The sequence below is a fragment of the Ascaphus truei genome, chromosome 3 (genome assembly GCF_040206685.1).
Source record: "Ascaphus truei isolate aAscTru1 chromosome 3, aAscTru1.hap1, whole genome shotgun sequence".
NCBI classification, from domain to species: domain Eukaryota; kingdom Metazoa; phylum Chordata; class Amphibia; order Anura; family Ascaphidae; genus Ascaphus; species Ascaphus truei.
Window position 1 is genome coordinate 85,154,549 of NC_134485.1, and position 25,169 is coordinate 85,179,717.

The 25,169-nt window shown below is 45.2% G+C and overlaps 1 protein-coding gene across 3 annotated transcripts in view; it reads left to right on the plus strand.

Moving 5' to 3' along the window:
- The window catches only part of LOC142491624 (smoothelin-like protein 2), a 108,603-nt gene extending 92,071 nt beyond the window's left edge, over positions 1–16,532 (plus strand). For all 3 annotated transcript variants that reach the window (XM_075594458.1, XM_075594459.1, XM_075594457.1), the window contains one exon: positions 11,975–16,532. In XM_075594458.1, the coding sequence (XP_075450573.1) occupies positions 11,975–12,101 (127 nt within the window). In that variant the 3' untranslated portion in view covers positions 12,102–16,532. The remainder of the gene's footprint in view (positions 1–11,974) is intronic.
- Positions 16,533–25,169: the final 8,637 nt, after the last annotated feature.

Sequence of the window (25,169 nt, forward strand, 5' to 3'; positions counted from 1 at the left end):
TGTGAGTCAGTCAGTGTGTGTGTTATTCTCAGGGTCCTGCCCCCCCCTCTCTCCTGACCCCCCTCCCCTTGAGCTCCCCCCCTCCTTCCCAGCACAGATGTAGGGAGACAATGGGGGGCTGTGTCCTGCTGCTGGTGCCTTCTGTTGGAGCCAGGGGGTGGGAGGGCGTGCTCACGGGGGGACGGAAGGGCATGCTCACGGGGTGGGGGGGAGGGCATGCTCGGCAGCTTGCGGGTGGGCGTGTTTGGGGCTCACTCGGCGGAGGAGGTATGTATTCCTCTTGCTGGTGGAAGCTGGCAAAATTCAGTAGCAGTGAATGTTGCTGACGGCCTCTTCTGCCAGCAGTGACGTCACTTCCCTCACCACTGACTTCCGTCTCCATCAACTCCATTCACTGCCACTGAATTTTGCTCACGTGGTAGGTTCCGCTAAAAAAGTTTCACTTCAAAAATTATTTCGTATCGTTCAGGAGTGGGAGCAGCTGGATCAACGCATTATCAATTATGCAAACGGTGACATTGTCGTCTTCGGGTGTTTCAGCAGCAGAAGGAGGACATTTTGAACACACACTTTGAACCATGCTATGAACTCAAAACTTTATAGTAATCTTAGTGTTTCAGATTAGATAACAACAGTTTAACATATTAACGACCTAAAAAGGAAAAACTCTTATTTCTCGTTTAATAAACCTACTGCAGTGTATCTGGTACTTGTTGAAATTTATTTATAAAATGTTTTACCAGGAAATAATACATTGAGAGTTACAATGTAATGAGAGTTTTCAAGTACAGTATGTCCTGGGCATGGAGTTATGATGACAACACATTGTTGCAGTAAATGAACAGAGTTATACATTATATTTACAGACGTTTCATGGACACTTAGAGATAATATATTGTGACGTCTCAGTCCCAGTGTCGGATCTTTAGTCCAGATCAAAGGCAGGAAACAGTTTACTTTCTAAGCAGGGGTTTATTTACAGGGTACAACGCAGGTACAGGGTTAACTCATAACACAAAACAGAAACAAAAGACCTAACTCCTTCCAGGAGTACTGACTAATACTGCTTAGTCCCTAACTAATCGTGGGAGAAATAAACTCTTTCCCCACTTTACCCAGTGTACCTGCAGCAGGTCGCCTTTCAGTCTCTCACAGGGCTGTCTGTGAGTGTCTTCAGATCAGTCTAGCAGCAGCGTCTCTCACCCTCTCTGTATAACTCTCAACAGTGTGTGTCTGGCAGCATGGGGGGGATCTATATCACTTCCTGACTATACAGGCTAGGCTAATTAGCTCATTAACTCTCAGCTGAACAAACCTTTCCAAGAGGATTAACTCTATGAGAGCTATAAAATCCCACAACTGCCCCATTCTAACCCTTAGAGGGCAGTGACGGCATCACAATATGTTATTGGCGTATGTAACGGTTACAGACAAAATTAAAATGTGAGACAGCTGAAGTCTTGAAAGAACTTAAACTGGAGGAGGTTTTGAAAGTCTCCGGTAGATTGTTCCAGTTGTGAAGTGCACAGTAACAGAAAGAGGAGTGACCGGGTTCTTTGTTGAGCCTTGGGACCATGAAGGCAGTCTTTTGCAGTCTGATCTCAGATGATAAGTGCTGTATGTGGTAGGGGTGAGGAGCTTGTTCAGATATGTGGGTAGCTTTCCCAGAAAGTATTTGCATCTGGACTCAAGTGATGACCAATCTAGTTCTTGGAGAATGTTGCACTGATGTGTGTTGTAGTTGCATTGTAGGACAAAGTGGCATATTGAGTTGTAGAGGGTGTCTAGTTTGCTACGGTGAGTTGGGTTGCAGTACCATATACTATGTCCTCATAGTCTATAATTGGCAATAGCATCTGTTGTGCAATGTGCTTTCTGAAGAGCAGGCTTAGGGAGGTTTGTTCCTATAAAGTACACCTGGTTTAACATAGGTTTTGGATGTCAGAGTATCAATGTGCTTCCCAAATGTTAAATGGGAGTCAAGCCATATGACCATATTTAAAACTAGTGACAGGGGCTAGAATGGTTGGTTGGTTATGATTTGTAGCTCTGTCGTTGGTAGCTTTGGAAATGTAGCCTTAGCCCCAAATACCATTGTTACAGTTTTGTCAGTGTTTAAAAACAGCTTGTTTTTCGAAATCCAGTATTCAAGTCTTGAAAAATCAGCTTGAAGTACGTGTTTAAGGTCAGAGAGGCTAAGGCTGTGTGCATATAGGATTGTGTCATCAGCATACATGTGCATTGAAGCTCCCTTACAAGCTGTAGGTAGATCATTAATGAAAACTGAAAAGAGTAGGGGCCCCAGAACAGATCCGTGTGGGACCTCACAGGTGACATCCAAGGGGCTGGAGTTAGAGCCCAAGATAGACACATGTTGGGATCTACCCGGGATGTAGAAGTGGAACCAGTTTAAAGCATGTCCCCTATTCCACAGCACTGAAGTTTGATTAACAAGATAACATGATCAACAGCCTTTGCAAAATATATACGATATGATGAAAATCGAAGGGGGTCCTTTTTTTCTTGAACACCGTGTATGCTCTACCTCCTCCAGAGGACCCTCTGGTTCCAATTATGTAAAAAATTTAAAAAAAATAGGATTTTGTCAGGATTGCTGGTTTAAGAAAGCCAATTACATTGTTGTTTACAGGGTTTTTTTAAACTTTACTGGGACTGCCTTGTAATTGCCCTCAATTCTGGGACATGTCGCAAAAAGCACTTCTATGATTTTAGACATTGAGCCTGCCCTGTGATGCAAAGCATTAGGCCGAAGATGAAAAAGTCTTGATTATTAAGGGTCAGAAAAGGTGCCAGCCTGTTTATATTAGAGGGAAAAGGCAATAGAAAGCACACGTTGATATATTGAGATTATTTTAAGGAAATATATATTCCAATTATACAGCACACTTTGTGTTAAACACCTAGCTTTAAAGAACTCTGCCTCTCCCCTCCAGCTTCTCCCTCCATGCCAGTTTCTTGACTCACAGCCTGCATCTTGGACATGCTCCATCTGCACACACAACTTCTTCACCCTCTTCTCCCAGCAAAACCAAACGGTGCTGTCGGAGACAGAAGCATTCCAACTGCTCAGCTTATGGTCCGGACATCTTCACATCTTCTGGTCTGCGGTATCACCAGCTTCACAATGCAGGGCCAGCAACCAAGCTCGGGCCGACAAGCTCAATACAAAGAGCAGGCTGGATGAAAACTTTTGTCTTGATGGACATATTTCCTGACGTAGTCGCTTTCTGCCTTTGCCCTCCATACACACTTCTTTCCACCTTCCCCTCACTTCTGTCTTCCATTACCCAGCTGCTGACATTATAGACAAGCGTCTTAGATTCTTGAATGGATAGAGGTGTGTGAAGATGTCTCAACTTGCTTTCCAAAGAACTGTTTGTGATTTTTTTTTCCATAGAAACTCACAAAGTTGTGAAACATTGTTTCCTGTTTTTTGTATTTTGTTTTGCTTTTAACTAAAGAGCACATCAGTAGTCATAAATCTTGGAGCTTGAAGACATCTTCTTGACCTCCTGTTTCCCTCATAGTTCAGCTTAATGGTGCAATTCAACCTACTCGGGGAGGGGGGGATTTATTTATTTTTAAACTGATCAAATCTGAAGGCTCATAAACATAAAATAAAAAATAACTTGCCTAAACTGCAATAGACTTTATTTTAATACGCTTTTCATTCTTTTGGGAACATAGAAAACAGAGATGCCCACCAGTGATGTCACAGCCACTTATTCAGTGAGTTGCGATAGCGCTGATCCGACGATATCACACGGAAAGACCCATTGAGTTCAATGGGGCTTTCCATGCAGCTTAAGGAATAAGGGCCTTGGGGGCTTATTCTACGTATGCCGAAGCGGATGGTCGAGACAATTCGGACGATATTCTCTATTGACTTCAAAGGAGAATTTTACCCGAAAACTGCCCAATCGACCACTGCAGCTCATAGAGAATCAGCCCCTTAAACTGTAGAGTAGGTGCTTCCACCCTCCCAGTGACAATATACTTGTATCCTGTAGGGGGAAAATAGATGCTTAATGTCCTACTTTTTAGGTGCTTGGTTAATTAGTGCATTGTTGGTTGTAGGATAATGGGAGCGCAGGATCATGTAAAAGATAAAATGTACATATAGTACAGTATTGCAAAACCCAAATGTTCTTGAAGAATGGTGGTAATTGTGTAACTGGTCGTTGCCAGTACTCACATGGCCCAGATAGAACGTAGACACATAAAGGTTTCTTTAGAGGAATGGTCTCCATCTATCACAATCCCTGGAAGTCTTGGAACTGGCGTGTTACAGGGGGAGCATCTACCCATAAGTTGGACCGGAACAGAGATCCTTCTGCGGATGTGGTGCCTTCCCCTTGTGTGGATAATAGTACACAGAGAGAATTTGTGTATAAAAATCAATATATTTGCATAAAAGTAATGTACAGCACTCTGTACTTACATATAAAACATCAGCGGCCTGAATCGGAGCACAACAGCAGCCTGGACAGCGTGTAGCCTGATTTCCTCAACTTTTGGGATTCTTCCCTTCCGCGTTCTTTGCGGGATGCTGATTGGTCCTAGGACTCCGTCGGCGTCCTACGGTGGCTGTGATGACTCCAAAAGGTCACGGTATTTCTTCAACGCGTTTCGCAGGCGTATTGCTTTGTCAAGAAACCGTGATCACGAACGCTTGCGAAACACATCCATGTATTTGTGCCAAACACATGTAACCCATGACCCACCTGTCAGGCCATTACTAGACGTTAGGAATACGGGTTATCTGTGCTAAGAGAGACCTCAGCCGGTACAAATTTTTTCATAGTGTCTATCTTTAAACTGGCTCATTTTGGGAATTATTTAGCAGTGCACCTATCAAAAAGGATATCTCTCTTTCCCTCTCCCTGTCCCCCTGGTTTTTGTATATATTAAGCTTCCTAGGAAGCTGATTATCCTTGGTGAGCACCCTACAGGTAGAGCGAGCATTTTCTGTTATTTTGTTTTAATGTATGTTGTAACATAAAAACAAGAACTTATCTGTAGAATAGATGCTAGCTGGAGGATCCGTGTTCACCTTTCCGGATCAAAACAATACAAAATTAGAAAATGTCCACGGCACTCCAAAATTAGAAAAATATGAAGATACATTTACTTATTTAACACATCATGAGATACAAACAATAAAATCCGAGCGACGTTTCGAGCCATATACAGGCATACCCCGCATTAACGTACGCAATGGGACCGGAGCATGTATGTAAAATGAAAATGTACTTAAAGTGAAGCACTGCCTTTTTCCCACTTATCGATGCATGTACTGTACTGCAATCATCATATACGTGCATAACTGATGTAAATAACGCATTTGTAACAGGCTCTATAGTCTTCCCGCTTGTGCACAGCTTCGGTGCAGGTAGGGAGTTCAACTTTGCTGTTCAGGACGTGCTGACAGGCGCATGCGTGAGCTGCCGTTTGACTATTGGGCGATATGTACTTACTCGCGAGTGTACTTAAAGTGAGTGTCCTTAAAGCGGGGTATGCCTGTATACACAAAAATACAAGGTTTCCTGGTCAAAAGCATAAAATGGCATATAAGGGTTAATATGGGGTGCCAGCAGAAAGGCTAGGATCGCAGACCAGTCCAAAACAATATAGAAAAGAGCTCAAACTGCTGTGTTCGGTTACTTAACATGGTGTGAATAAATGCCAATTTTGACAACATCATCTTGGTGAGTGCGGCAGATTGTTGGTTTAAGGACACTCACTTTAAGTACACTCGCGAGTAAGGACATATCGCCCAATAGGCAAACGGCAGCTCACGCATGCGCCTGTCAGCACGTCCTGAACAGCACTACTGGCTCCCTACCTGTACCGAAGCTGTGCGCAAGCGGGGAGACTATAGAGCCTGTTAGAAATGCGTTATTTACATCAGTTATGCACGTATATGACGATTGCAGTACAGTACATGCATCGATAAGTGGGAAAAAGTTAGTGCTTCACTTTAAATACATTTTCGCTTTACAAACATGCTCCGGTCCTATTGCGTACGTTAATGCGGGGTATGCCTGTATATATATACAAATGTATAATTGTGTTACTTTAAAATAAGAATGTTATTTGTATTAGGTGCGTTTCTATGTAGAAACGGCTAAACAAACCATGAAAGTTATAAATAAAGTAACACAGTAAATTCCTGGTGTCATTGCCAAAGAATGACTCTCTGCTCCTCTGGTAACACCAGCAAATGAGCATTGGGAGTTCACCCCAACCTCCTGTGAGTCCCCCCGAGTCCATCAGGAACATCGCGCTTCCTAAGGGGAGGGGGAAAGTGACACATGTGGCGGTGAGAACCTCGGTGGGCACATGTAATCACTCTCTCTGTGAACACGCACCCCCAGGCACCGTTACTGTGTGTGTGTGTGTTTCAGGAATGTTTTCACAATGACTTCATCCCATCCCCCCCCCCCTCTCACCCCCTCAAGAGGTGCAGATCATCGGTGTGCTATGTATGCCTTTGTCTGCAGTCATACTTAACCCTTTCCTGGCTGTGGCGTTAAAATATGCACCCCCCCCCCCCATAGCAGCAGATGTTGGTATCTCTGGGAAGTGCATGCACTTAAACGGCGTGGGAGTTTCGCCAGTTTTTACAGCAGGGAGTTAAATAATAAATATTAATACTTATGAAAAATAACCCCTGAAGTTGTTTATTTAACCAACATATTAATCTGAAGCACGAGAAGGTGAAATGATTTGCTCAGCCAGGAGCATAGCAACCATGTCAGCGGAAACAAACAGGGTAACCATTTCTGCGGTTTATTGCTACCTTATGTAAGCATGTGTGGGACTGTGTGTATTTCTGAACACGTGCAAATCTGTGTCTAGCAGTTTATATCAGTGTGTTTGCTTTACGACTGAGCCACCTGTGCTGAAGCAGGGATATCCTTAAAACCTGACCTGTTGGGCTGCCCTTGAATGCTGGAGTTGTCCCACCCCTGATCTACATTGTGTTTCTTATATTAGTGTTAATCTACATAAGATATATGATGAAAAACGAAAGGGGTCCCTTTTTACCTGAACACAGTGTATATATGATATAGTTGCAATCAGTGGGTCTTCACGTTATTTTCTGCACCGGGGGACCCCCGGCTCCGGAGATAATGACTCGGTTGATACCATGCTCTTTATTAGGGCCGCCAACAGAAATCATGGGGCCCAGGATAAATGAAAGGGGCATTCTGACTCACGAGGCCCGGGACGCCAACACCGGCAGACCCCCCCTGTTGGCGGCCCTGCTCTTTATAGTGCCAATTATATAGAAGTACTCACACATATCTCCTTTTGTATTTGGGATACTGCAGTATGGCAGATTCATATCGTTGGCAAAGATAATGTGAGAAGTTTGGGTAGACCACAAAGCCTCTTTATCTAGACTGGCGGTTTTCAGATTGTGTAAATTCGGTGATCTCCCGGGTGTTTATAGTTTAAAAGTATTTATTTTTTTTAGACCGTAATCTCTTCTGCTCTCCATGATGTATATGTTTATCACCCTTTGGCTCTGGAGCTAACTGGCGTGACAAAAGACGCAAGCCAAAAGTCTCTTTATACCCAGATGGCACCAGCTATATCACTGGGATCTCTGCAAAGTACAGGTACACGGGACAGAGCAGGAGGAGGAGGAAGCCGAAAACACATTACAATCGGAATGGGACGTTTGGCTGCGACTAAATCGCCGCCAGGACTACTCACGGCATGATAACCGCGCCGCAGGTCACCTCGGCTGCCTCCCGCCATCTTTAAATGTCCTCAGCACCGCTCGGATCTCCCCAGCCACAGGGTACCTCGCTCTGACGCCAATTGCGCCCAGCATCAATGGCGTCGGAGCAAAGTGCCCTGCCGCTGGGGAGATCCAAGCTGTGTTTGCTAAGGACATTTAAAGATGGCGGAAGGTGGCCTGCAGCGATGGTGCAGGGAGTCTCCGAAGCTGAACCACATTAATTTCAGGCACGGGGACCACCTGCTTCCCGAGGTACAGACCTTCATATCAGGTGCCAGTATCTCCTGCAAGTTTACGGGACATTTAAACTTGCAGGGGATACCGGCACCCCATACGGAGGCCTGTACCTCGGGAATCAGGGGATCCCCGGACCTGAAATTAATGCGGTTCAGCTTCGGAGGCCCCCTGCTGTTATTCACATTACCTTTGTGGCTAACCTGGGAGCCTTAACACCCACCCTGGGGCAACTACTACAAGCTTCAACCACTCCCTCTAGAACCAACAAACCAGTTAATGCTATTTAACCGATTCATTACCTTAGCGGTTAGCCACTAAGATAATGAAACTGGGCGGTAATTTTATTTTTATTCTATATGATTAAAACAGGGGGTGTCTGGAGCTGAAATGTATGCGGGTAAGCTCCGGAGACCCCCGGCTTCAACCCCATGTAGTAAAGTTAAATTATACTCCTTCATATGCACATCGCGAGTCCGATCTCGCCAAACAAGATATGCAGGTCTAAGGTGCAATGTGCTTATCGAAGCTACCTGAATTGCGATTACTGGCAAAACATACGAGTTTCTGCATTTTTTAAGCTGCCGCACGGCCTGTTTGAGCAAGAGTGATAACGATTGTTAAAAAGACATTTACAAGGGATTTTGACATGCTATCGAAGCTTTCTGAATAGCTACAGTACACATGTAAAATCGCTTGTAAAGTTAAGTTACTTATCGAAGCTACCTGAATAGGCCCGTAAGTGTCACAAAGCTTAAAATGGAGCTCTCCCCGGAGCCCAGTGCAGTCTGAGGTTACCATTGGAGATTAAGAAAATTCATATTTTTAGCACACACAAAAAAAGTCAAGAAAATGGCCGGACGCCCACAGGTGTGTTGTTACTTAAATGCGGAGACGAGGTGGTTTATACAGGAGAAAATTCTTTAATGAGCCTCCTTCCACCTATCACTCTCACCCCCCCCCCTCCACCCATCTCTTTCACCTCTCTCCACCCATTTCTCTCTCACCCCCCTCCACTTATCTCTCTCACCCCTCCAAAGCCTCTATCTCCCCCCCTCTCACCCCCCTCCACCCCTCCCTCACCCACCTCCACCCCTCTCTCACCCCCTCCACCCTTCTCTCTCAACCCCTTCCACCCCCCTCTCACTCCCCTAAACCACTCTCTCACCCCCTCCTCCACCTCTCTCTCCCCCCTCCACCTCTCTCTCACCTCCTCCACCCCTCTCGCTCTCTCACCCCTCCCCCCCGTTTCACACCCCTCTCCTAGCCTGAGTAGTTGTGTGCAGGCCTAGAGAACATGTAGCTGCAGCAGGAGCGTTGCAGCAGCATGGGAGGTAAGCAGCCTTCTCTGCTCCTGGCCTCCCTCGCGCTGCCTCCCAAAATGTGGCGGACTAGTGGTTGCACCGGCCTGCCTGTCGGCTATTATTGCCTGGTGCCAGTATCTCGGAAACCAAGGGATGACCACGGAGGTAGGGCGACCACAGATCAGCCCCAGAGCACCCCCGGATTCAGATTTTCACAAAAATATCGAGCATTTGGGGGGGGGGGAGAGAGTGTGCTCCTTTAAGCCCAAACACACGAAGAGCAGGTGGACACAAACCGCGGCATTAACAACGCTCCATCACACCCCATGTTTAATCCCCTACGTGTAATCAGAGATTTGGAGGCACCCAGTGTCAGAAATCCTGTGGTTACCAACGCTAATCTGCAGCTCGGGTCAGGAGTTAATTGGCGGTGTTGCGGTTTTAATTAAAATGCAAAGGCTGTGGCAGAGGATGAAAAGCCCCGAGAGCAAATTGGCAGAGTAACCGCCGGTCATCTGCTTACTGACCGGCAGAACTCGAGTGCAGGGGGAGGCCAAACTCTAGTCCTCAAGAGCCACCAACAGGTCAGGTTTTCAGGATATCCCCTGCTTCAGCACAGGTGGCTGTACATGTCAGTCTTCGACTGAGTCGCTGATTGAGCCACCAGTGCTGAAGCAGGGATATCCTGAAAACCTGACCTGTTGGTAACAGGAGTGGAGTTGGCCTCCCCTGGTCTAGTGTCTCTTAAAGCTGCAGCCACACCCTGCTCTCCCACCCCCCCCCCCCCCCCCGTAATTTAACTAACGCCACAGTCATCCGAGTAATAGTAACCCCGGGTTGTCTTTCTTCAGACCTCATTATATTACATACATTGCAGCAGATTTTCCTCCGAGTCTCACTGATTTGGGATCAGTCTTACTAAAATTTAGTATCAGGCATGTCCTGCCTTAGTCTTTCCGGGGGCCCAAGGCAGCGAGTCCGGTCCCCCCGCCCTGTAAAAAAAAGTTAAGGGGACTTACCTCGACGAGTGGCCCTCCTCCGGCAGGGTTACGGCTTCATGACGTCACGTTGCCATGGCAACTTAGTCGTCATGCCATTGCAGCGTCATTTGACGTCGATTCCCTTAGCAATGCGACGCTACAGGAGGGGGCCCGCTCCGGAAAAGGTAAGACCCCTCTCACAAAGAATAACACATACACACACACCTACACCTCCCCCCCGCTCGCCCCCCAACTTCTGCCCAACCAGAGAGGGGAGCTGGAGGACGGGGGAGCCCCGCACTCCCCACTTCGGTCGGGTGGAGGTTGAATTCTGGCGCCAACAGGAGGAGGGAGCCCGGGGCCCCCAAAGGTGAAGGGCCCAAGGCGGCCATCTTGCTCGCCTTGCCCTAATGCTGGCCCAGACAGCGTCTCCTATACTTCACTGGAGTCTCGCTGAGAACATTCTGGGCCCCTTCCTTCAAAATGAGTTTATTTTGCTCCAGAACTCCCAAATCTCGCGGACTTCAGTCCTTGGAGGGTGGCATCATCATAGTTATGCTTAAAGTGGCTAACAGAACAGCAGTTGGGACTATAGCACCAGAACTGGATCATTATCATGCTCACCTTAGTTGGTAAGTATGATACATCGTTCGATAACATTTACAATCTTAAAAAGTAGGCGCCAGGCCTTGATCGGCGGAATTGTAATGGCCACGGACCCGCCTGGTGGTTACGCACGCTGTCTCTCCTCTACTCATGCTTCATGATCATTTATTCAGCACAAACCCACACAACCACATCAGACGCGCTCAAATATGCGTGTGTTGTGGGTGGTGAAGGAAAGCTTCACGTAGGCAGCCATTTTAATTGCGACCTATCGAAAATGCATATTGCTCATTTTTCTATGGCGTCACTTGTGCTTAATTATGCAGGAATTCAACCATGCAGTGAGAAAGCATCTTCTCTCAGATGGGATGGGGTTCCTTACAATGCATCTGATCTCAGACGCGCTATTAGAGAGGGTTGGGGGTCCTTACAATTGGGGGTCCTTACAATGTATCTAATCTCAGACACGCTATTAGAGAAGGTTGGGGTTCCTTACAATGCATCCAATCTCAGACGCGCTATTAGAGAGGGTTGGAGTTCCTTACAATGCATCTGATCTCAGACGCACTATTAGAGAGGGTTGGGGTTCTTTACAATACATCTGATCTCAGACGTACTATTAGAGAGGGTTGGGGTTCCGCAGAATTTCGCAATATAATTATAGGATTCCTTAACCAAAAAAAATTAGCAACCACTGGCAGACTATAATAGAGAGAGGTAAAGAAACATGTTGGAATATGTTGTAAGCACAACAGGTGATTAGGTATCAGTTCATTTTCAGCTGAGTGCGACCAGCACTCATATCTTTTGAATGTGCTGGACTTACATATCCTATATTGAAATGTTAATTTATGTGTTGCTTTCTCCGGCAGCAAAGGGTTAAATATATATGTTCTCTATCACCCTGATCAAGGTCTTTTGTTTGCTCTCTGCCTTGGGTAATTTATAAAAATTAGAGCGTCAGCTCTCTGAGCCAGGGTTACATTACCCTAGGTTACAAGGAGCTGGAATCCGGTTCTTCCACTTCATAGGACACCACCCTGACTAACAACGTGCCCACCTCTTTGCCGTTCCAGAAAATGTGCCCACTGTGACCGCCTCATCGAAGTGGAAGACATGCTAATGATGGGGAGGAAGCCGGATCCCATGTGCGTGTTCACCTACGTGCAGTCTCTGTACAACCACCTGCGGCGTTTCGAGTAACGCGCCTGGCCCCCACCTTTCCATGAACGGCACCGTCTGCCCACCTCCCTTCCCCCCTCCCTCCCCCATGTCCCCTCCGGTCCCCCATGAGAACAGCAGCCACCAGCTCTGACAGCAGAACACGCACATGTCCCCATCCATCTCCCCTCCGCTGACACTCTGCCAGCCTCCGGAGCAAGATGACAACTTGAGAGACAGATAAGACAAGAGGTGTCCAGAAGGTGCCGGGGACACGCTATTTTTACAAGACCATTTACTGTTCATGCTTTAGAGACGAGTTGGGGGGAGGGGAGGGGCGTGGGGGGGTTTGAGATGGTTTTGACACCTCCGGGCGTTGTTGTGACAACGTCTACAAACCTCACTTAAATAGCACTCTGGTGGCACATTGTCAAGTTGCCCGTGTGTGTGACTATGTCTGCAGCACAAAGGAACTGGGCATGGAGATAGTGCAGGGCGTACAGCGAAAGAGGGGGGCAGAGATCGGCTCATATTAACCCCTTCACTGCCTAAAGGAAGCGGCCATGCATGGCAACGCCCCCCTGGCAACAAAGGGGTTAATGTTTCAGTCGTGTTGCTGCTATTTTTAATAGGATCTGGGCTTCTTGCTTGTTCAACCTCTGATGCATTCTGTTTTATTACCCTGCCCGATTCTCTCTGCTTGCGCACCCCGAGTACATATAAAGTTGCTAGGTTTTGGGTCTCCTGCCGGCTTGGTCTTACTAAAAGAGACGGTAGAAGGTGCTGGTCCAGCTTGAGCTCTGCCACTGGAGATAAGATGTTCAAATTGTCCTATGCTTTTTAACCACTAATCGTCTACATGACGGCAGGGAAATAACCCTTTCAGTGCCACGGAGGGGGTTACAGTCCAATACACATCCTTTGTGTCATGGAAGCGTAATAACGCAAAATTTCATGGCATTGTTTAATAACCTGCTAAGGTCCCAAAGAGTTTAGTAATGGCCGTTTTGTGTGAGAGCCAAAATCCCATAGTCACTAATGCTAAGCCTGAGCACGTCCAGACTCCCGTTCATTTGAACCGGAGTTAGGTCATGCTAAACCTCAGCGCTCTTTAGTGAATATGGGCCATGGAGAGATGATCCACTCAGTGCATTTGCTTAGCCTTTTCATTATCAACCAAAGATCAACCGCAAGATGTTACCTCTTCAGAGTTTTGACTGTTACAGTCCTGCAGAGCATTGCGTTTCATACACCATGTATAACATGAACCCTACGTGACCTTACAGGTTGTTTCTCTCTTGATTCCATGCAATGGAGTTACCATTGAAATACCCTGCTGCTCCCAAATACTTCTCCCTAACCTCCGCGTAAAGAAACCTACAGTTTCAGCGTATAGGGCACATTAACCGTTCCACTAATGCTAAACTCGTTTGCGCTTGTCCAGGATAAGGCTTGTAGAGTTGCATTGTCACAACTTTGAGACACGGAGTCGTGTAAGTAATAGAGTAAAGCCAGAGGGGCCGTGTTGGTGGCGATCTGCCAGGCAAGGAGATAAGTAACACGGGTTATCAGGGTTGAGCGGTAAATTCGAGCTAATAATGGAATACTTCCTGCTTTATAAACAGAAACAGAAAGGCCAGCGCATCATACAAAATGACACAACATATAGTGCAATACCTCAGTGCTTATCTGCTCATGGAAAAAGGGTCATTTTGGCCAAAAGGTTATAAGCCTGCAGCCACTTCACGGCATGACCAATCTGCAGGTCCTAACACTGCCTGGCACAATTCTCATGCACCTCTCCTTGCTGCTGGAGGGAGAAAGACCATACTGGGTCTGTGATTCACAGGATCGTGATAAAAACTGCTAATTGGAAAGTCGAGCTATTAATGGAATACTTCCTGTCCTATGGCCGAACCAGAGTAGAATGAAAGCGTCCCCGTCTATGCAGCCAAATACAGTGCTCCTCTCTCTGCCACTTGTCTGAGGTCGTACATGGTATCACTTGGTGCTACAGTATGTGGATATCATTGTAATGTTGCACTGCAGGCACTTTCAAAGGCTGTGCACAGGCAACTAAGCAAGAGATGATCTGTTCTTAAACCCAGGGCATGACAACTCCAGTGTGAAAAGGGCTAGGTGGTCCCTGAGGACATGTGCTTAACTCCTTCACTACCGGAGAGAAACACAACCCAGAGAAACCAGACACCCAGCTGCAAGGCTATTAATAGGCTCGCTTAGATAAGCATCTGTCAAAGGGAGTGAGTGTGGGGAGTCAAGTGACTTCAGGGCAGCCTCCGGGTAATTGCACAGTCCTGCTGCCCTGCTCCGGTTTCTTCTAATATTAAGGAGCCCATTCTGCTCCCGCCGGGTTTTACTTGCCCTTGAGAACTAAAATGGGTTTTCCAGTAGGGACACTATTGGATAAAGACAAAGTGAGGTGCATCCTTATCCTGACGTGTGTGTGTGTGTGTATATGGAAGACACAACCACTTCAGGACAGCAGTTCCATTTTAAATGGCCATTTTAAAAAATAAATTATATCCCATCCTAAATAACGGTGCAGTACTAAATTAGTCAAGAACACATGTTTTTGTGTTTCTGCTGAAAATGCACACTGGCTGTCATTGGATTGTGCTAATCTTAGACTCTCTGTAAATTCCCTCACTGTTGGGGGGGGGGCTGCAATGTAGATCAGTGCAAAGTTGGCGTAAGGGGAGAGAGTATAGTCTATCAAGTAGTTCAAGAGCACTGTGGGATAGTATATTTTTTTCTCCATAGGAAAAACAGAGCTAGAAATCCCAGACTGCTTTGGGAAAGAAGTAACACAAAATAACAGTCATCAGCTGATCCAAAGACCTCCAGAAATTCACACGTGTGTAGCTAAGAGAACTTGCCCTTAATGTAAAAGGTGCTGTGATCCTACCGTCCTCTTCCTCTGTGTGAGGGGGAACAGGAACACATTATTTCTCTCTCAGTAACAAAGGGGCAGACAGTGCGCTGTTGTTTATAGGCAGTGCCGGATTACATGCCTCTTTAGCAGAGAAGGTGCTAAACTGTGGGACAGGTGTGAGGGGGCATTGTAATATATCCACAGTCTATTATTGGCAGACCTGTTATAAACTGGGTTTTACACCAGAAAGGCCCAGTAAAAATGCCTTACACCCCGGGAGCATTTTGTATCCAGGGATACAGTAAATAAAAATATCACTTGTGAGGCTTTTCACACGTCTCAGGCAGGCCTGCAACCGTTTCCCTATTATCTCCTAGCATACAATGCTCGGGATTCTGGGAAAGTACGTGCAAATGAGCACAGTGTCACCTTTTGCTTCTAATCCATTTTAACATGGACCCATATAAGACTATGCCTGCTGTATCCAGGGATAAAATCTGTTGTTGCCCATGAAATAAGTCATAGTAATCGGAGCCTTGTATGAACATAGAGCCACTTCCAGCCTCATAGGGAGAACAAGCACAGTCGACACGGCCTTGCATTACTTGTGCACTTGTCACAGCATTAATCCCAAAGTCTTACATGTGAAGGGTGCAGAAGAATTACACCTTGTATTATTTTACTTTTTGTTGTCTGTTTGGGGAGGGGGGTGGACAGTGTGGTTTGGTGAAGTGTATTATAGTGTTTTTAATGTATTTCAAGTTGTTATAGCAATAAAGTTCTATTAGAGTGCACTGCACAGCCTCAGACTAAGAATCAAGGTGGGGCTGTTGCCAAAATATATGCTTCTCACTGGGGTCCCTGACCTATTTCACCGTGTTTTGAATTGTTAGGGGCACCTTAGCAGGCAAATAATTTTAGCAATATAAGGCATCTTTTTATTTTATTTTTACAAAGTTGCAATGACACGATGCCACCACTAGGTTTGCGTCTCAGTGCTGAATCCCTGCAGTTTTGTACAGACCTGTAGCACAGGGGGGCTCAACTTCAGTCCTCAAGCCTCCCCCCCCCCCCCCCCAACAGGTCAGGTTTTTAGTATATCCCTGCTTCAATACAGGTGTCAATTAATCCATGCTTCAGCACAGGTGGCTCAGTCGGAGGCTCAGTCAAAGGCCTCTGATTGAGCCACCTGTGCTGAAGCAGGGATATCCTGAAAACTTGACCTGTTGGGGGGGCTTGAGGACTGTAGTTGAGCCCCCCTGCTGTTGCAGGTCAATCTCTCGCAGGCCTCTCTGATGGCAAAGGGATTAGTGGTGTTAGAATTGTAGGGTTCAATTGCCCAAGATATATATAAACAATGTTTAATGGCTTTGTACAACAAAAAGCACGAAAGTACACAGCAATACTGGGTTGTTACCCGCAGTCTATTCTACAAGATTTATTTAGCCATTTGTGATTTTTATTATTTTATATCATTTCTTACACTTTTAAAAACGTCTGATGTTAAATGAGATTTTTATGGTGGTATAACTGTGCTTGTACAGCAGTATTAAAGTTTATTAAACGAAAACTGTGCAGTACCAATGTGTCCGTTCGCCTGTTATTTTCAAGTGAAAACTGCAGCGTGTGTTAATTAAGGGGTTAAACTGTTCCAGACTTGGAAGAACGCTGTGCGAGCTGTGACTGCTGACATTGACTTGTGCCGCATTGCAGAGCCACCAACATGAGAATAACCCTGGGGTTGGCAACTCCAGTCCTCACGGGCCACCAACAGGCCAGGTTTTCAGGATATCCCTGCTTCAGCACAGATGGCTGTATATGTCAATCTTTGACTGAGACACTGATTGAGCCACCTGTGCTGATGCAGATCTATCCTGAAAACCTGACCTGTTGGTGGCTCTTCTATTTTTGAAAAGGCACAAAGGCACGGAATAGATTGGAACAAAAGGGGAGGACGTTTCTTCTGTTCCAGACATCCGGTCACCCCAACACTGGGCACATTGAAATAGGGTACACTTTAGTTCTTGTGGGGTACGGGCGCTTACTACCACGTGGACATCTTCTATTAAGGCTCCATAAGGCCTCGCTCCGACAGGCCGCTCCTTCAGCGTGCTTGCGTTCGCGCCTCCGCCGCGCGCTCCTGCAGCCCAGCGATCTCTGCTCAAACTGCAGGAGTTGGGTCGCGGCGTTTGGGGGCGTGGCGGGGGGGGGCGTTAACGCGCACGTCGCGGAGCTGGTTCGCCTTTATTGGCTGAACCAGCTCACGTCACGCGACAGTAGCGTGGTTGTGGTGTGGCGATAACGCTGCACTTTGCCGCCGGTGGAGTTGTCGGTTTGAAAAACTCCCACCGAACAACCAGAAATTGCGCCGGACGTGCGCGCGCACGTAAGCACGCGCACGTCACAACGCGGCCTGTCTGAGCGAGGCTTAACACATGCAATTTATAACATGCAGAAAATCATATTACTAATAAAACACTTGTATTATACAGTATATATTATTTTTTTAACATATACATAAAATGGAAGCTGTGGTCACACCTCTATAACACAATGATCATTCTTCAAATTAGTTAACTAACTTAATACGGTAATTATCTGAAGGTTCCAATGACATATATAGGTCCGGTACCTGCTAAATAGGTACCGTTGGAGGGTATGGATGGCAGGGGCCGGGCCGCTAGAGAGAACATGGCTCTAATGTTGAGGGCGTTCCGAAACTCAAAAAAGCGATATTCTTAACCCCCTTTCTTCTGGAGTTGGATTGCCTTGTGGTGCAAATAAATCTGGTCCTAGACCATTCAACAATCAAAGAGTTCACCCTATTCACTACCAAAGGGGGCGTGCAATGCACCCTTTCTACAGAGCTATCAACATCCAAGAATCAAAACACAAAACCCCAGCAAGCTCTTTTTGGGAACCCCTGAGCCCCCACAAAATATATATATATATGTCTATAAGTGTCAAAATGGAGTGCTATTGAGCGTGGCAAATGTATACAACAAGCGACAGAGAAGCCCAATGCTACATCCAATATGACAAACATACACAGTAAAATACTTATATATTCTCTTGAAAAAGGGTCATTTAGTTTAACCCTTTGGCCAAAGCGTTGTAAGCTTGCGAGCCACGTCAAGGCAGACACCTGTTCGCAAGTCCTAACACTACCAGATAAAATTCTCATTTACCTCTATTAGGAGGCAGAAAGACCACATTGGATCTATACAGGCATACCCCGCATTAACGTACGCAATGGGACCGGAGCATGTATGTAAAGTGAAAATGTACTTAAAGTGAAGCACTACCTTTTTCCCCACTTATCGATGCATGTACTGTACTGCAATCGTCATAGCCCTCACTATAGCAGTGCACCAATTGTATCTAGTGACTGCCTGGTCACATGATCTTCCCCACAGAACTTTGCATCTTTGGTCCTCTTCTGCTGCCATTTAGTGAACCCCCGATACAAATCTTCGCTGATCGATCACAGGAGAACAGATCGATCAGCAGTTTAGCGAATTACTTATTGTGCGGATTTTATTGATGCACATATTAAGGGGGGGGGGGGGAAATAACAACAACAAAAACGCCAGCTTCGACGGCTGCTTTAATGGACATGTTCTGGCTCCTCTGAAGAGCACAAATGGTAAATAGGAATGCCTACCTTCCCGTGCTTTGGGTTTGTCTGCCTTGTTGCTGGGCAGATTGTCAGATATTTGCAGTGACAGTTATACCGATGAACTTTACACTTTGTAAATGTAAAGTCTGTGGGCTGCCTGTGACTTGTGCTGTAGGTCACGTCGCCTGACAGTACAAACAAAGGTGAATATAACCTAATCGGTTGCTGTGCAGTGAAAGTGCAATATGAAGAGTAGTTGCACAGGAATTAGCAGAGAAGGGGAAGGATCGGTGGTCCATCCGCTCCAAGGAAAAAAGGTAAGAACACACCAGCGTGGAGATTAAAAATGTTACTTTATTAGGCTACATAAAAAACAAAAAACAGACAGCACGAATAGACTCTCCCACGCATTTCATGCCTGCTATAGCGCTTTTTCAAGGAGTGCAGAGAAAGGGGAGGCCCTGGGTATTTAACGCACACCCCGTCATGCAAAACAGCTGGAATGATTAACCAATTAATTCTATTTTGCAGAAAGAAGAGAAGACCAGAGAAAGAAAAAAGAAAAAAGAAAAAAAGGAAGAATGACAATAGAGATACAAGATAATCAACTGTGGAGAACAAACAACATAATATAAATAAAGTTAATAAAAAGATGAAATGATAAATAATTAATATATACATAAACAATGTGGGACAAAGATAATTAGTTTAACCTGATCCTAATCAAATGATAAAACATCCTACCAAGCCTCATACAGATTAAGCGGCCATATGAAAAAAGCCTATCTAGAGGAATGGGTGCAGAGTTAACCCATTCATGTATGGATACATTAGTACATACAAAACTTCAAAGGGTACTTCAATGCACATATTTAAGGGGAAGGTTATACATTAGGAAAGGTAATCAATGTCACTGACACATCCAATGAGAATAAAAGAAAATGAAAGAAAAAAGAAGAAAGACAAAAATATAACAACCTGGCTAAAGATATGTATTAAAGATATATATTTGAAGATGACAATTGGAGTCTGTATAAACGCACCACAGGGGGAGGCAAATAATGAAAGGGATAAGAAAGGTTGCACTAGTAAAACAACTTTAATTCAAGTCCAGTCTAATTATATAGACCAATAATGCTGTAGTGCAATGCTATAGAAAGCTCTTCAAATCCCAGTCAATATTTAACCCATTGGGTACTAAAGTATTGAGTGTAAATATCCAATATGCCTCACGTCTATGAAGCAAATTGATTCTATCTCCACCTCTGAAATGCTGTTTAACAGACTCCAATGCAACACACTTGAAGTTCAACAGACTTCCTTTTTGACATGTGTCAAAATGTTTGGAAACTGGGTGCAACTGATCTCTTTTAGTGATTAGTGTCATATGCTCAAGTATACGTTGCTTTAGTGGTCTCGTAGTTAGTCCCACATATCGTTTATTACAACCACACATGAGCATATAGACAACATGATCAGTGTTGCATGTAATGCATGACAATATTTTAAACACCCTTGTATCATCAGAACCTGAAAACGTTTTGGTCTTTAAAAGATATTTACACATTTTACAATGGTGACAGGGATAGCAACCAGTGAGATTAGGGAAAAAATTCCTTAGGTTTAGAGATTAGTCTAGGCACACTTGGGGAAATTAAATTACCCATAGTTTGAGATCTTTGGAAGACCACACGAGGATCGTGGGTCACCATGTCTTTGAGAAGAGGGTCAGTGGCCAGTATGTGCCAGTATTTTTTGATAATCCTTTTAATGTCATAAGATTGGTTGCTAAACCTGGTGATGAAAAAGGGTGGCATATTGTTATTTTCAGTGTTACGAAGTTTACTCTTTTTTAGTTTAGTAGATAACACAGCACCCTGCTCTTGGATAAGGTTCTCTCTTGGCTTCAATTTGGCACTTTGATAGGCCTCTTGGAGAATAAAGGGGTCATAACCCCTCGCCTCAAATCTCTCGATCATCTTAAGCGATCTAATTTCGAAGTCTTCAATGCTCGAACAATTCCTACGAAGGCGTAAAAATTGGCCCCGAGGCCTTTGAAAAGATTCTTGTCATGGGAGCTTTTGGCATGTAGTAGAGTGTTGCGAGCATTGGGCTTCCTGTAGATATCTGTATGTACTCTCATATCTATATCAACATAAAGACAGAGATCAAGATAGGAAATGTGGTGGTGATGGTGCTGGGCTGTGAATGAAAGATTAAAAGGATTATTATTAAGGTGTAAAACAAATGCATGCAATTGAGTGATGGTGCCCTTCCAAACTATAATCAAGTCATCAATGTAACGGTGATAAGTAACTATAAGATGTCTGAAGGGGTTTGGGCATGGGTTGGTGGGAACAGTGCTACGTGTTTGGAGATGAAAACCCCTTCAGACATCTTATAGTTACTTATCATCTACTAAACTAAAAAAGAGTAAACTTCGTAATACTGAAAATAACAATATGCCACCCTTTTTCATCACCAGGTTTAGCAACCAATCTTATGACATTAAAAGGATTATCAAAAAATACTGGCACATACTGGCCACTGACCCTCTTCTCAAAGACATGGTGACCCACGATCCTCGTGTGGTCTTCCAAAGATCTCAAACTATGGGTAATTTAATTTCCCCAAGTGTGCCTAGACTAATCTCTAAACCTAAGGAATTTTTTCCTAATCTCACTGGTTGCTATCCCTGTCATCATTGTAAAATGTGTAAATATCTTTTAAAGACCAAAACATTTTCAGATTCTGATGATACAAGGGTGTTTAAAATATTGTCATGCATTACATGCAACACTGATCATGTTGTCTATATGCTCATGTGTGGTTGTAATAAACGATATGTGGGACTAACTACGAGACCACTAAAGCAACGCATACTTGAGCATATGACACTAATCACTAAAAGAGATCAGTTGCACCCAGTTTCCAAACATTTTGACACATGTCAAAAAGGAAGTCTGTTGAACTTCAAGTGTGTTGCATTGGAGTCTGTTAAACAGCATTTCAGAGGTGGAGATAGAATCAATTTGCTTCATAGACGTGAGGCATATTGGATATTTACACTCAATACTTTAGTACCCAATGGGTTAAATATTGACTGGGATTTGAAGAGCTTTCTATAGCATTGCACTACAGCATTATTGGTCTATATAATTAGACTGTACTTGAATTAAAGTTGTTTTACTAGTGCAACCTTTCTTATCCCTTTCATTATTTGCCTCCCCCTGTGGTGCGTTTATACAGACTCCAATTGTCATCTTCAAATATATATCTTTAATACATATCTTTAGCCAGGTTGTTATATTTTTGTCTTTCTTCTTTTTTCTTTCATTTTCTTTTATTCTCATTGGATGTGTCAGTGACATTGATTACCTTTCCTAATGTATAACCTTCCCCTTAAATATGTGCATTGAAGTACCCTTTGAAGTTTTGTATGTACTAATGTATCCATACATGAATGGGTTAACTCTGCACCCATTCCTCTAGATAGGCTTTTTTCATATGGCCGCTTAATCTGTATGAGGCTTGGTAGGATGTTTTATCATTTGATTAGGATCAGGTTAAACGAATTATCTTTGTCCCACATTGTTTATGTATATATTAATTATTTATTATTTCATCTTTTTATTAACTTTATTCATATTATGTTGTTTGTTCTCCACAGTTGATTATCTTGTATCTCTATTGTCATTCTTCCTTTTTTTTTTTCTTTTTTCTTTCTTTGTTCTTCTCTCTTCTTTCTGCAAAACAGAATTAATTGGTTAATCATTCCAGCTGTTTTGCATGACGGGGTGTGCGTTAAATACCCAAGGCCTCCCCTTTCTCTGCACTCCTTGAAAAAGCGCCATAGCAGGCATGAAATGCGTGGGAGAGTCTATTCGTGCTGTCTGTTTTTTGTTTTTTATGTAGCCTAATAAAGTAAAAATTTTAATCTCCACGCTGGTGAGTTCTTACCTTTTTTACTTGGAGCGGATGGACCACCGATCCTTCCCCTTCTCTGCTATCACGTGTGAGGATCAGCGTTCACCACCGGAAGCGGATGCAGCCGCTGATGCAGAGGGAGACGCTTCTGCGTTTGCAGCGTCAGGACAGGAGCTGGAAGGAGGGAGAGCAGAGCGGTGATCTCCAGTGAGTCGCGTGGACTCCACACCGGGCAAGATCTGGCCAGGGCTAGGGACTGAGTAAGTACCTCGTGTTCCCCATTATTATAGCCCTCTCTCGCTCTACCCGTTACCGAGTTTTCAACATTACAGTCCTTTAACCCATCACTTCACATCCCGGTGTCAACTCCGTTTATTATTTATTTATTATTGACTTTGCCCTGCTTGGCATCCATTACCTTTGCTCTTAGAGCTTATACACGGTCGTTGCATTCTGGTTGCACAGGAATTGACAGATTTGGCTCACGGTGTCCCTACATGAAGGAAATGCCCAGGTCCTTATTCAATATTTTTATTTACAAAATGTTTTACCAGGAAGTAATACATTGAGAGTTACCCCACGTTTTCAAGTATGTCCAGGGCACAGAGTTAAGATGACAAATACATGGTTACAAATAGTTACAAAAAAACCCGGCACTGTCAGGGGTCCTTGAGGAGTGAAGTTGGAACCACTGCTTTAGATCACCTTTATCAAGTATGGGGTTTATTGGAGTTATTTACAAAATGTCACCTGCTTCCAAAACTGGAGCAAATCCAGATTTCCTAAGGGAAAAACTCCAATTGCTTTCAATGGTACTCCTTTTCGTTGATAAATCTGATGCTTTTTGTGTGTGCGTGTTCTGCCCCAGTTTTAGAGCGGGAGGACTTTAGTGCATTGACCTCCAGAGTGTTACTTCATTCCATTCAACAGTGAGAATTCCGTTGCATGACATCACCTCCGAAAGGAACATATCCTGGATTTTGTGTTATATTTCCACCCGTAATAATGTGTACATTACAAAAAGAAATAAGCTAATAAATTGCTTATACTGTATGTAGCCAGTCTCCCTCCGGTCCCCCTGTCTCCCGGTTTCTTTCCCCCTTGCGTGTGTGCTGCTGCGGGGGCTCTCGGCGACCTCAGTGACAGGGCGCCGCCATCTTTGTGTTTGCGCGTGCGCGGATGCTTGCGCATGCGCAGAAGCAATGCGGCGGCCATGTTAGGGTTGGCGCGCAGTCGCGCATGTACAGGGCGTCGTGCATGCGCAGATGCCTAAGCGGCGGCCATTACAGGGTTGCACAGGTGCGGCAGACATAGCACACGCGGCCCCAATATTAAAGAGGGCCATAACGGACTACAACTCCCAGCAGCCTCTAGGGACGGCCCTTTCACCCACATCACATGCACCCAGACAGCAAATAGAGTTTGCAGCTTCTCCTGTTGGAGAAGGATACAATCTTGCACAGAGACCACGCTAGTCAGTTAGGTTCCAGGAAGCGATTGGGGAAGGTAGTGTACAGAGAGCAATGCTCTGCTGTACTAGGCCACAGACACCCCAGGCCCAGGTAGGCCCCACTCCCCACTAGGTTGAGTGGGTAAGTTTATAGGGACGGCCCCTTAGGTAGGGACCCTGCCCTTAGCTGAGTGTGAGTCTAGTCAGTGACACAGCTGCAGTGCTGTGTGCTCTGACAAGAAGAGACAGTGTTGCTTTGCAGTGCAGCACAGCAGTTAGTTTTGGCATTTTCAGGAAAGGCCCCTTCAGTGCGAGGGGGGGTTGCTTTCTACAGTACAGTGTTATGTGATATCACCGGTGCCAGTGACACGCGGTGATCGCGGCCTGCGTCTGGGCTCAGACAGGGTCTACGGTGAGAGACATTCTGCGGGTGAGACGCTCCACGAGGGAGACACCTCACGCGGAGGCGGATTCCTGTTCCTGCGTCAGACCCTTTTCAAAGTTCTTTACACCCGGGCACGGATGTGTGCCCGGGCAGGTATCTATAAGTGCACCAACTATACACACGTGAGCAGCACTGCCACACATCTGGGTGGGGGTCCAGGACACTGGGACGCTGGTGCCGATCACCCAATTATTGTGGGCACTGTATGGTTGTGTTACTATTGGGCGGAGAGGCCAAGGGCCTGTACAAGGGGATATTGGTGCCCTTGCACCTAATGCATGTTTTGTTATGCATAGAGCTGTTGATACTCTATTATGATACTGTGTGTTATGTTACTGATCCCTATAGTAAACCCTTTTAGCCATAACCTTTGGTGTGGGCTGGTTACTTTATGGATGTTCCTATGTGAGGGCCATTCTACACTCCTAGAATCTCACATAGGTGGAGGCGCTGACCGAAGAAACGTTCCAGAGAAGCACCCCAGGTTCCCATCAGCAGAGGCTCAGGCCTTCTGTGAACCTGCAGTTATACGCACCACACCTGGTAACATATAGGTTCCCCCTCATATGCACTCTATCTGCGATTGGGGTAGGGGGAATACCCGTTACATGTATATGAAAGCTTGCCTGCAGCATGAGTCATATCTGCTGACTTTTTCTTTCCAGAAACGCTGAACGGTTAGGAGGAACAATTCCATGTAGCGTCTTCCTGGAAATGACCGTGGTGCATTATACAATGATGCTGGTTATCTCAAACGTTACAACACTTAGCGGCAG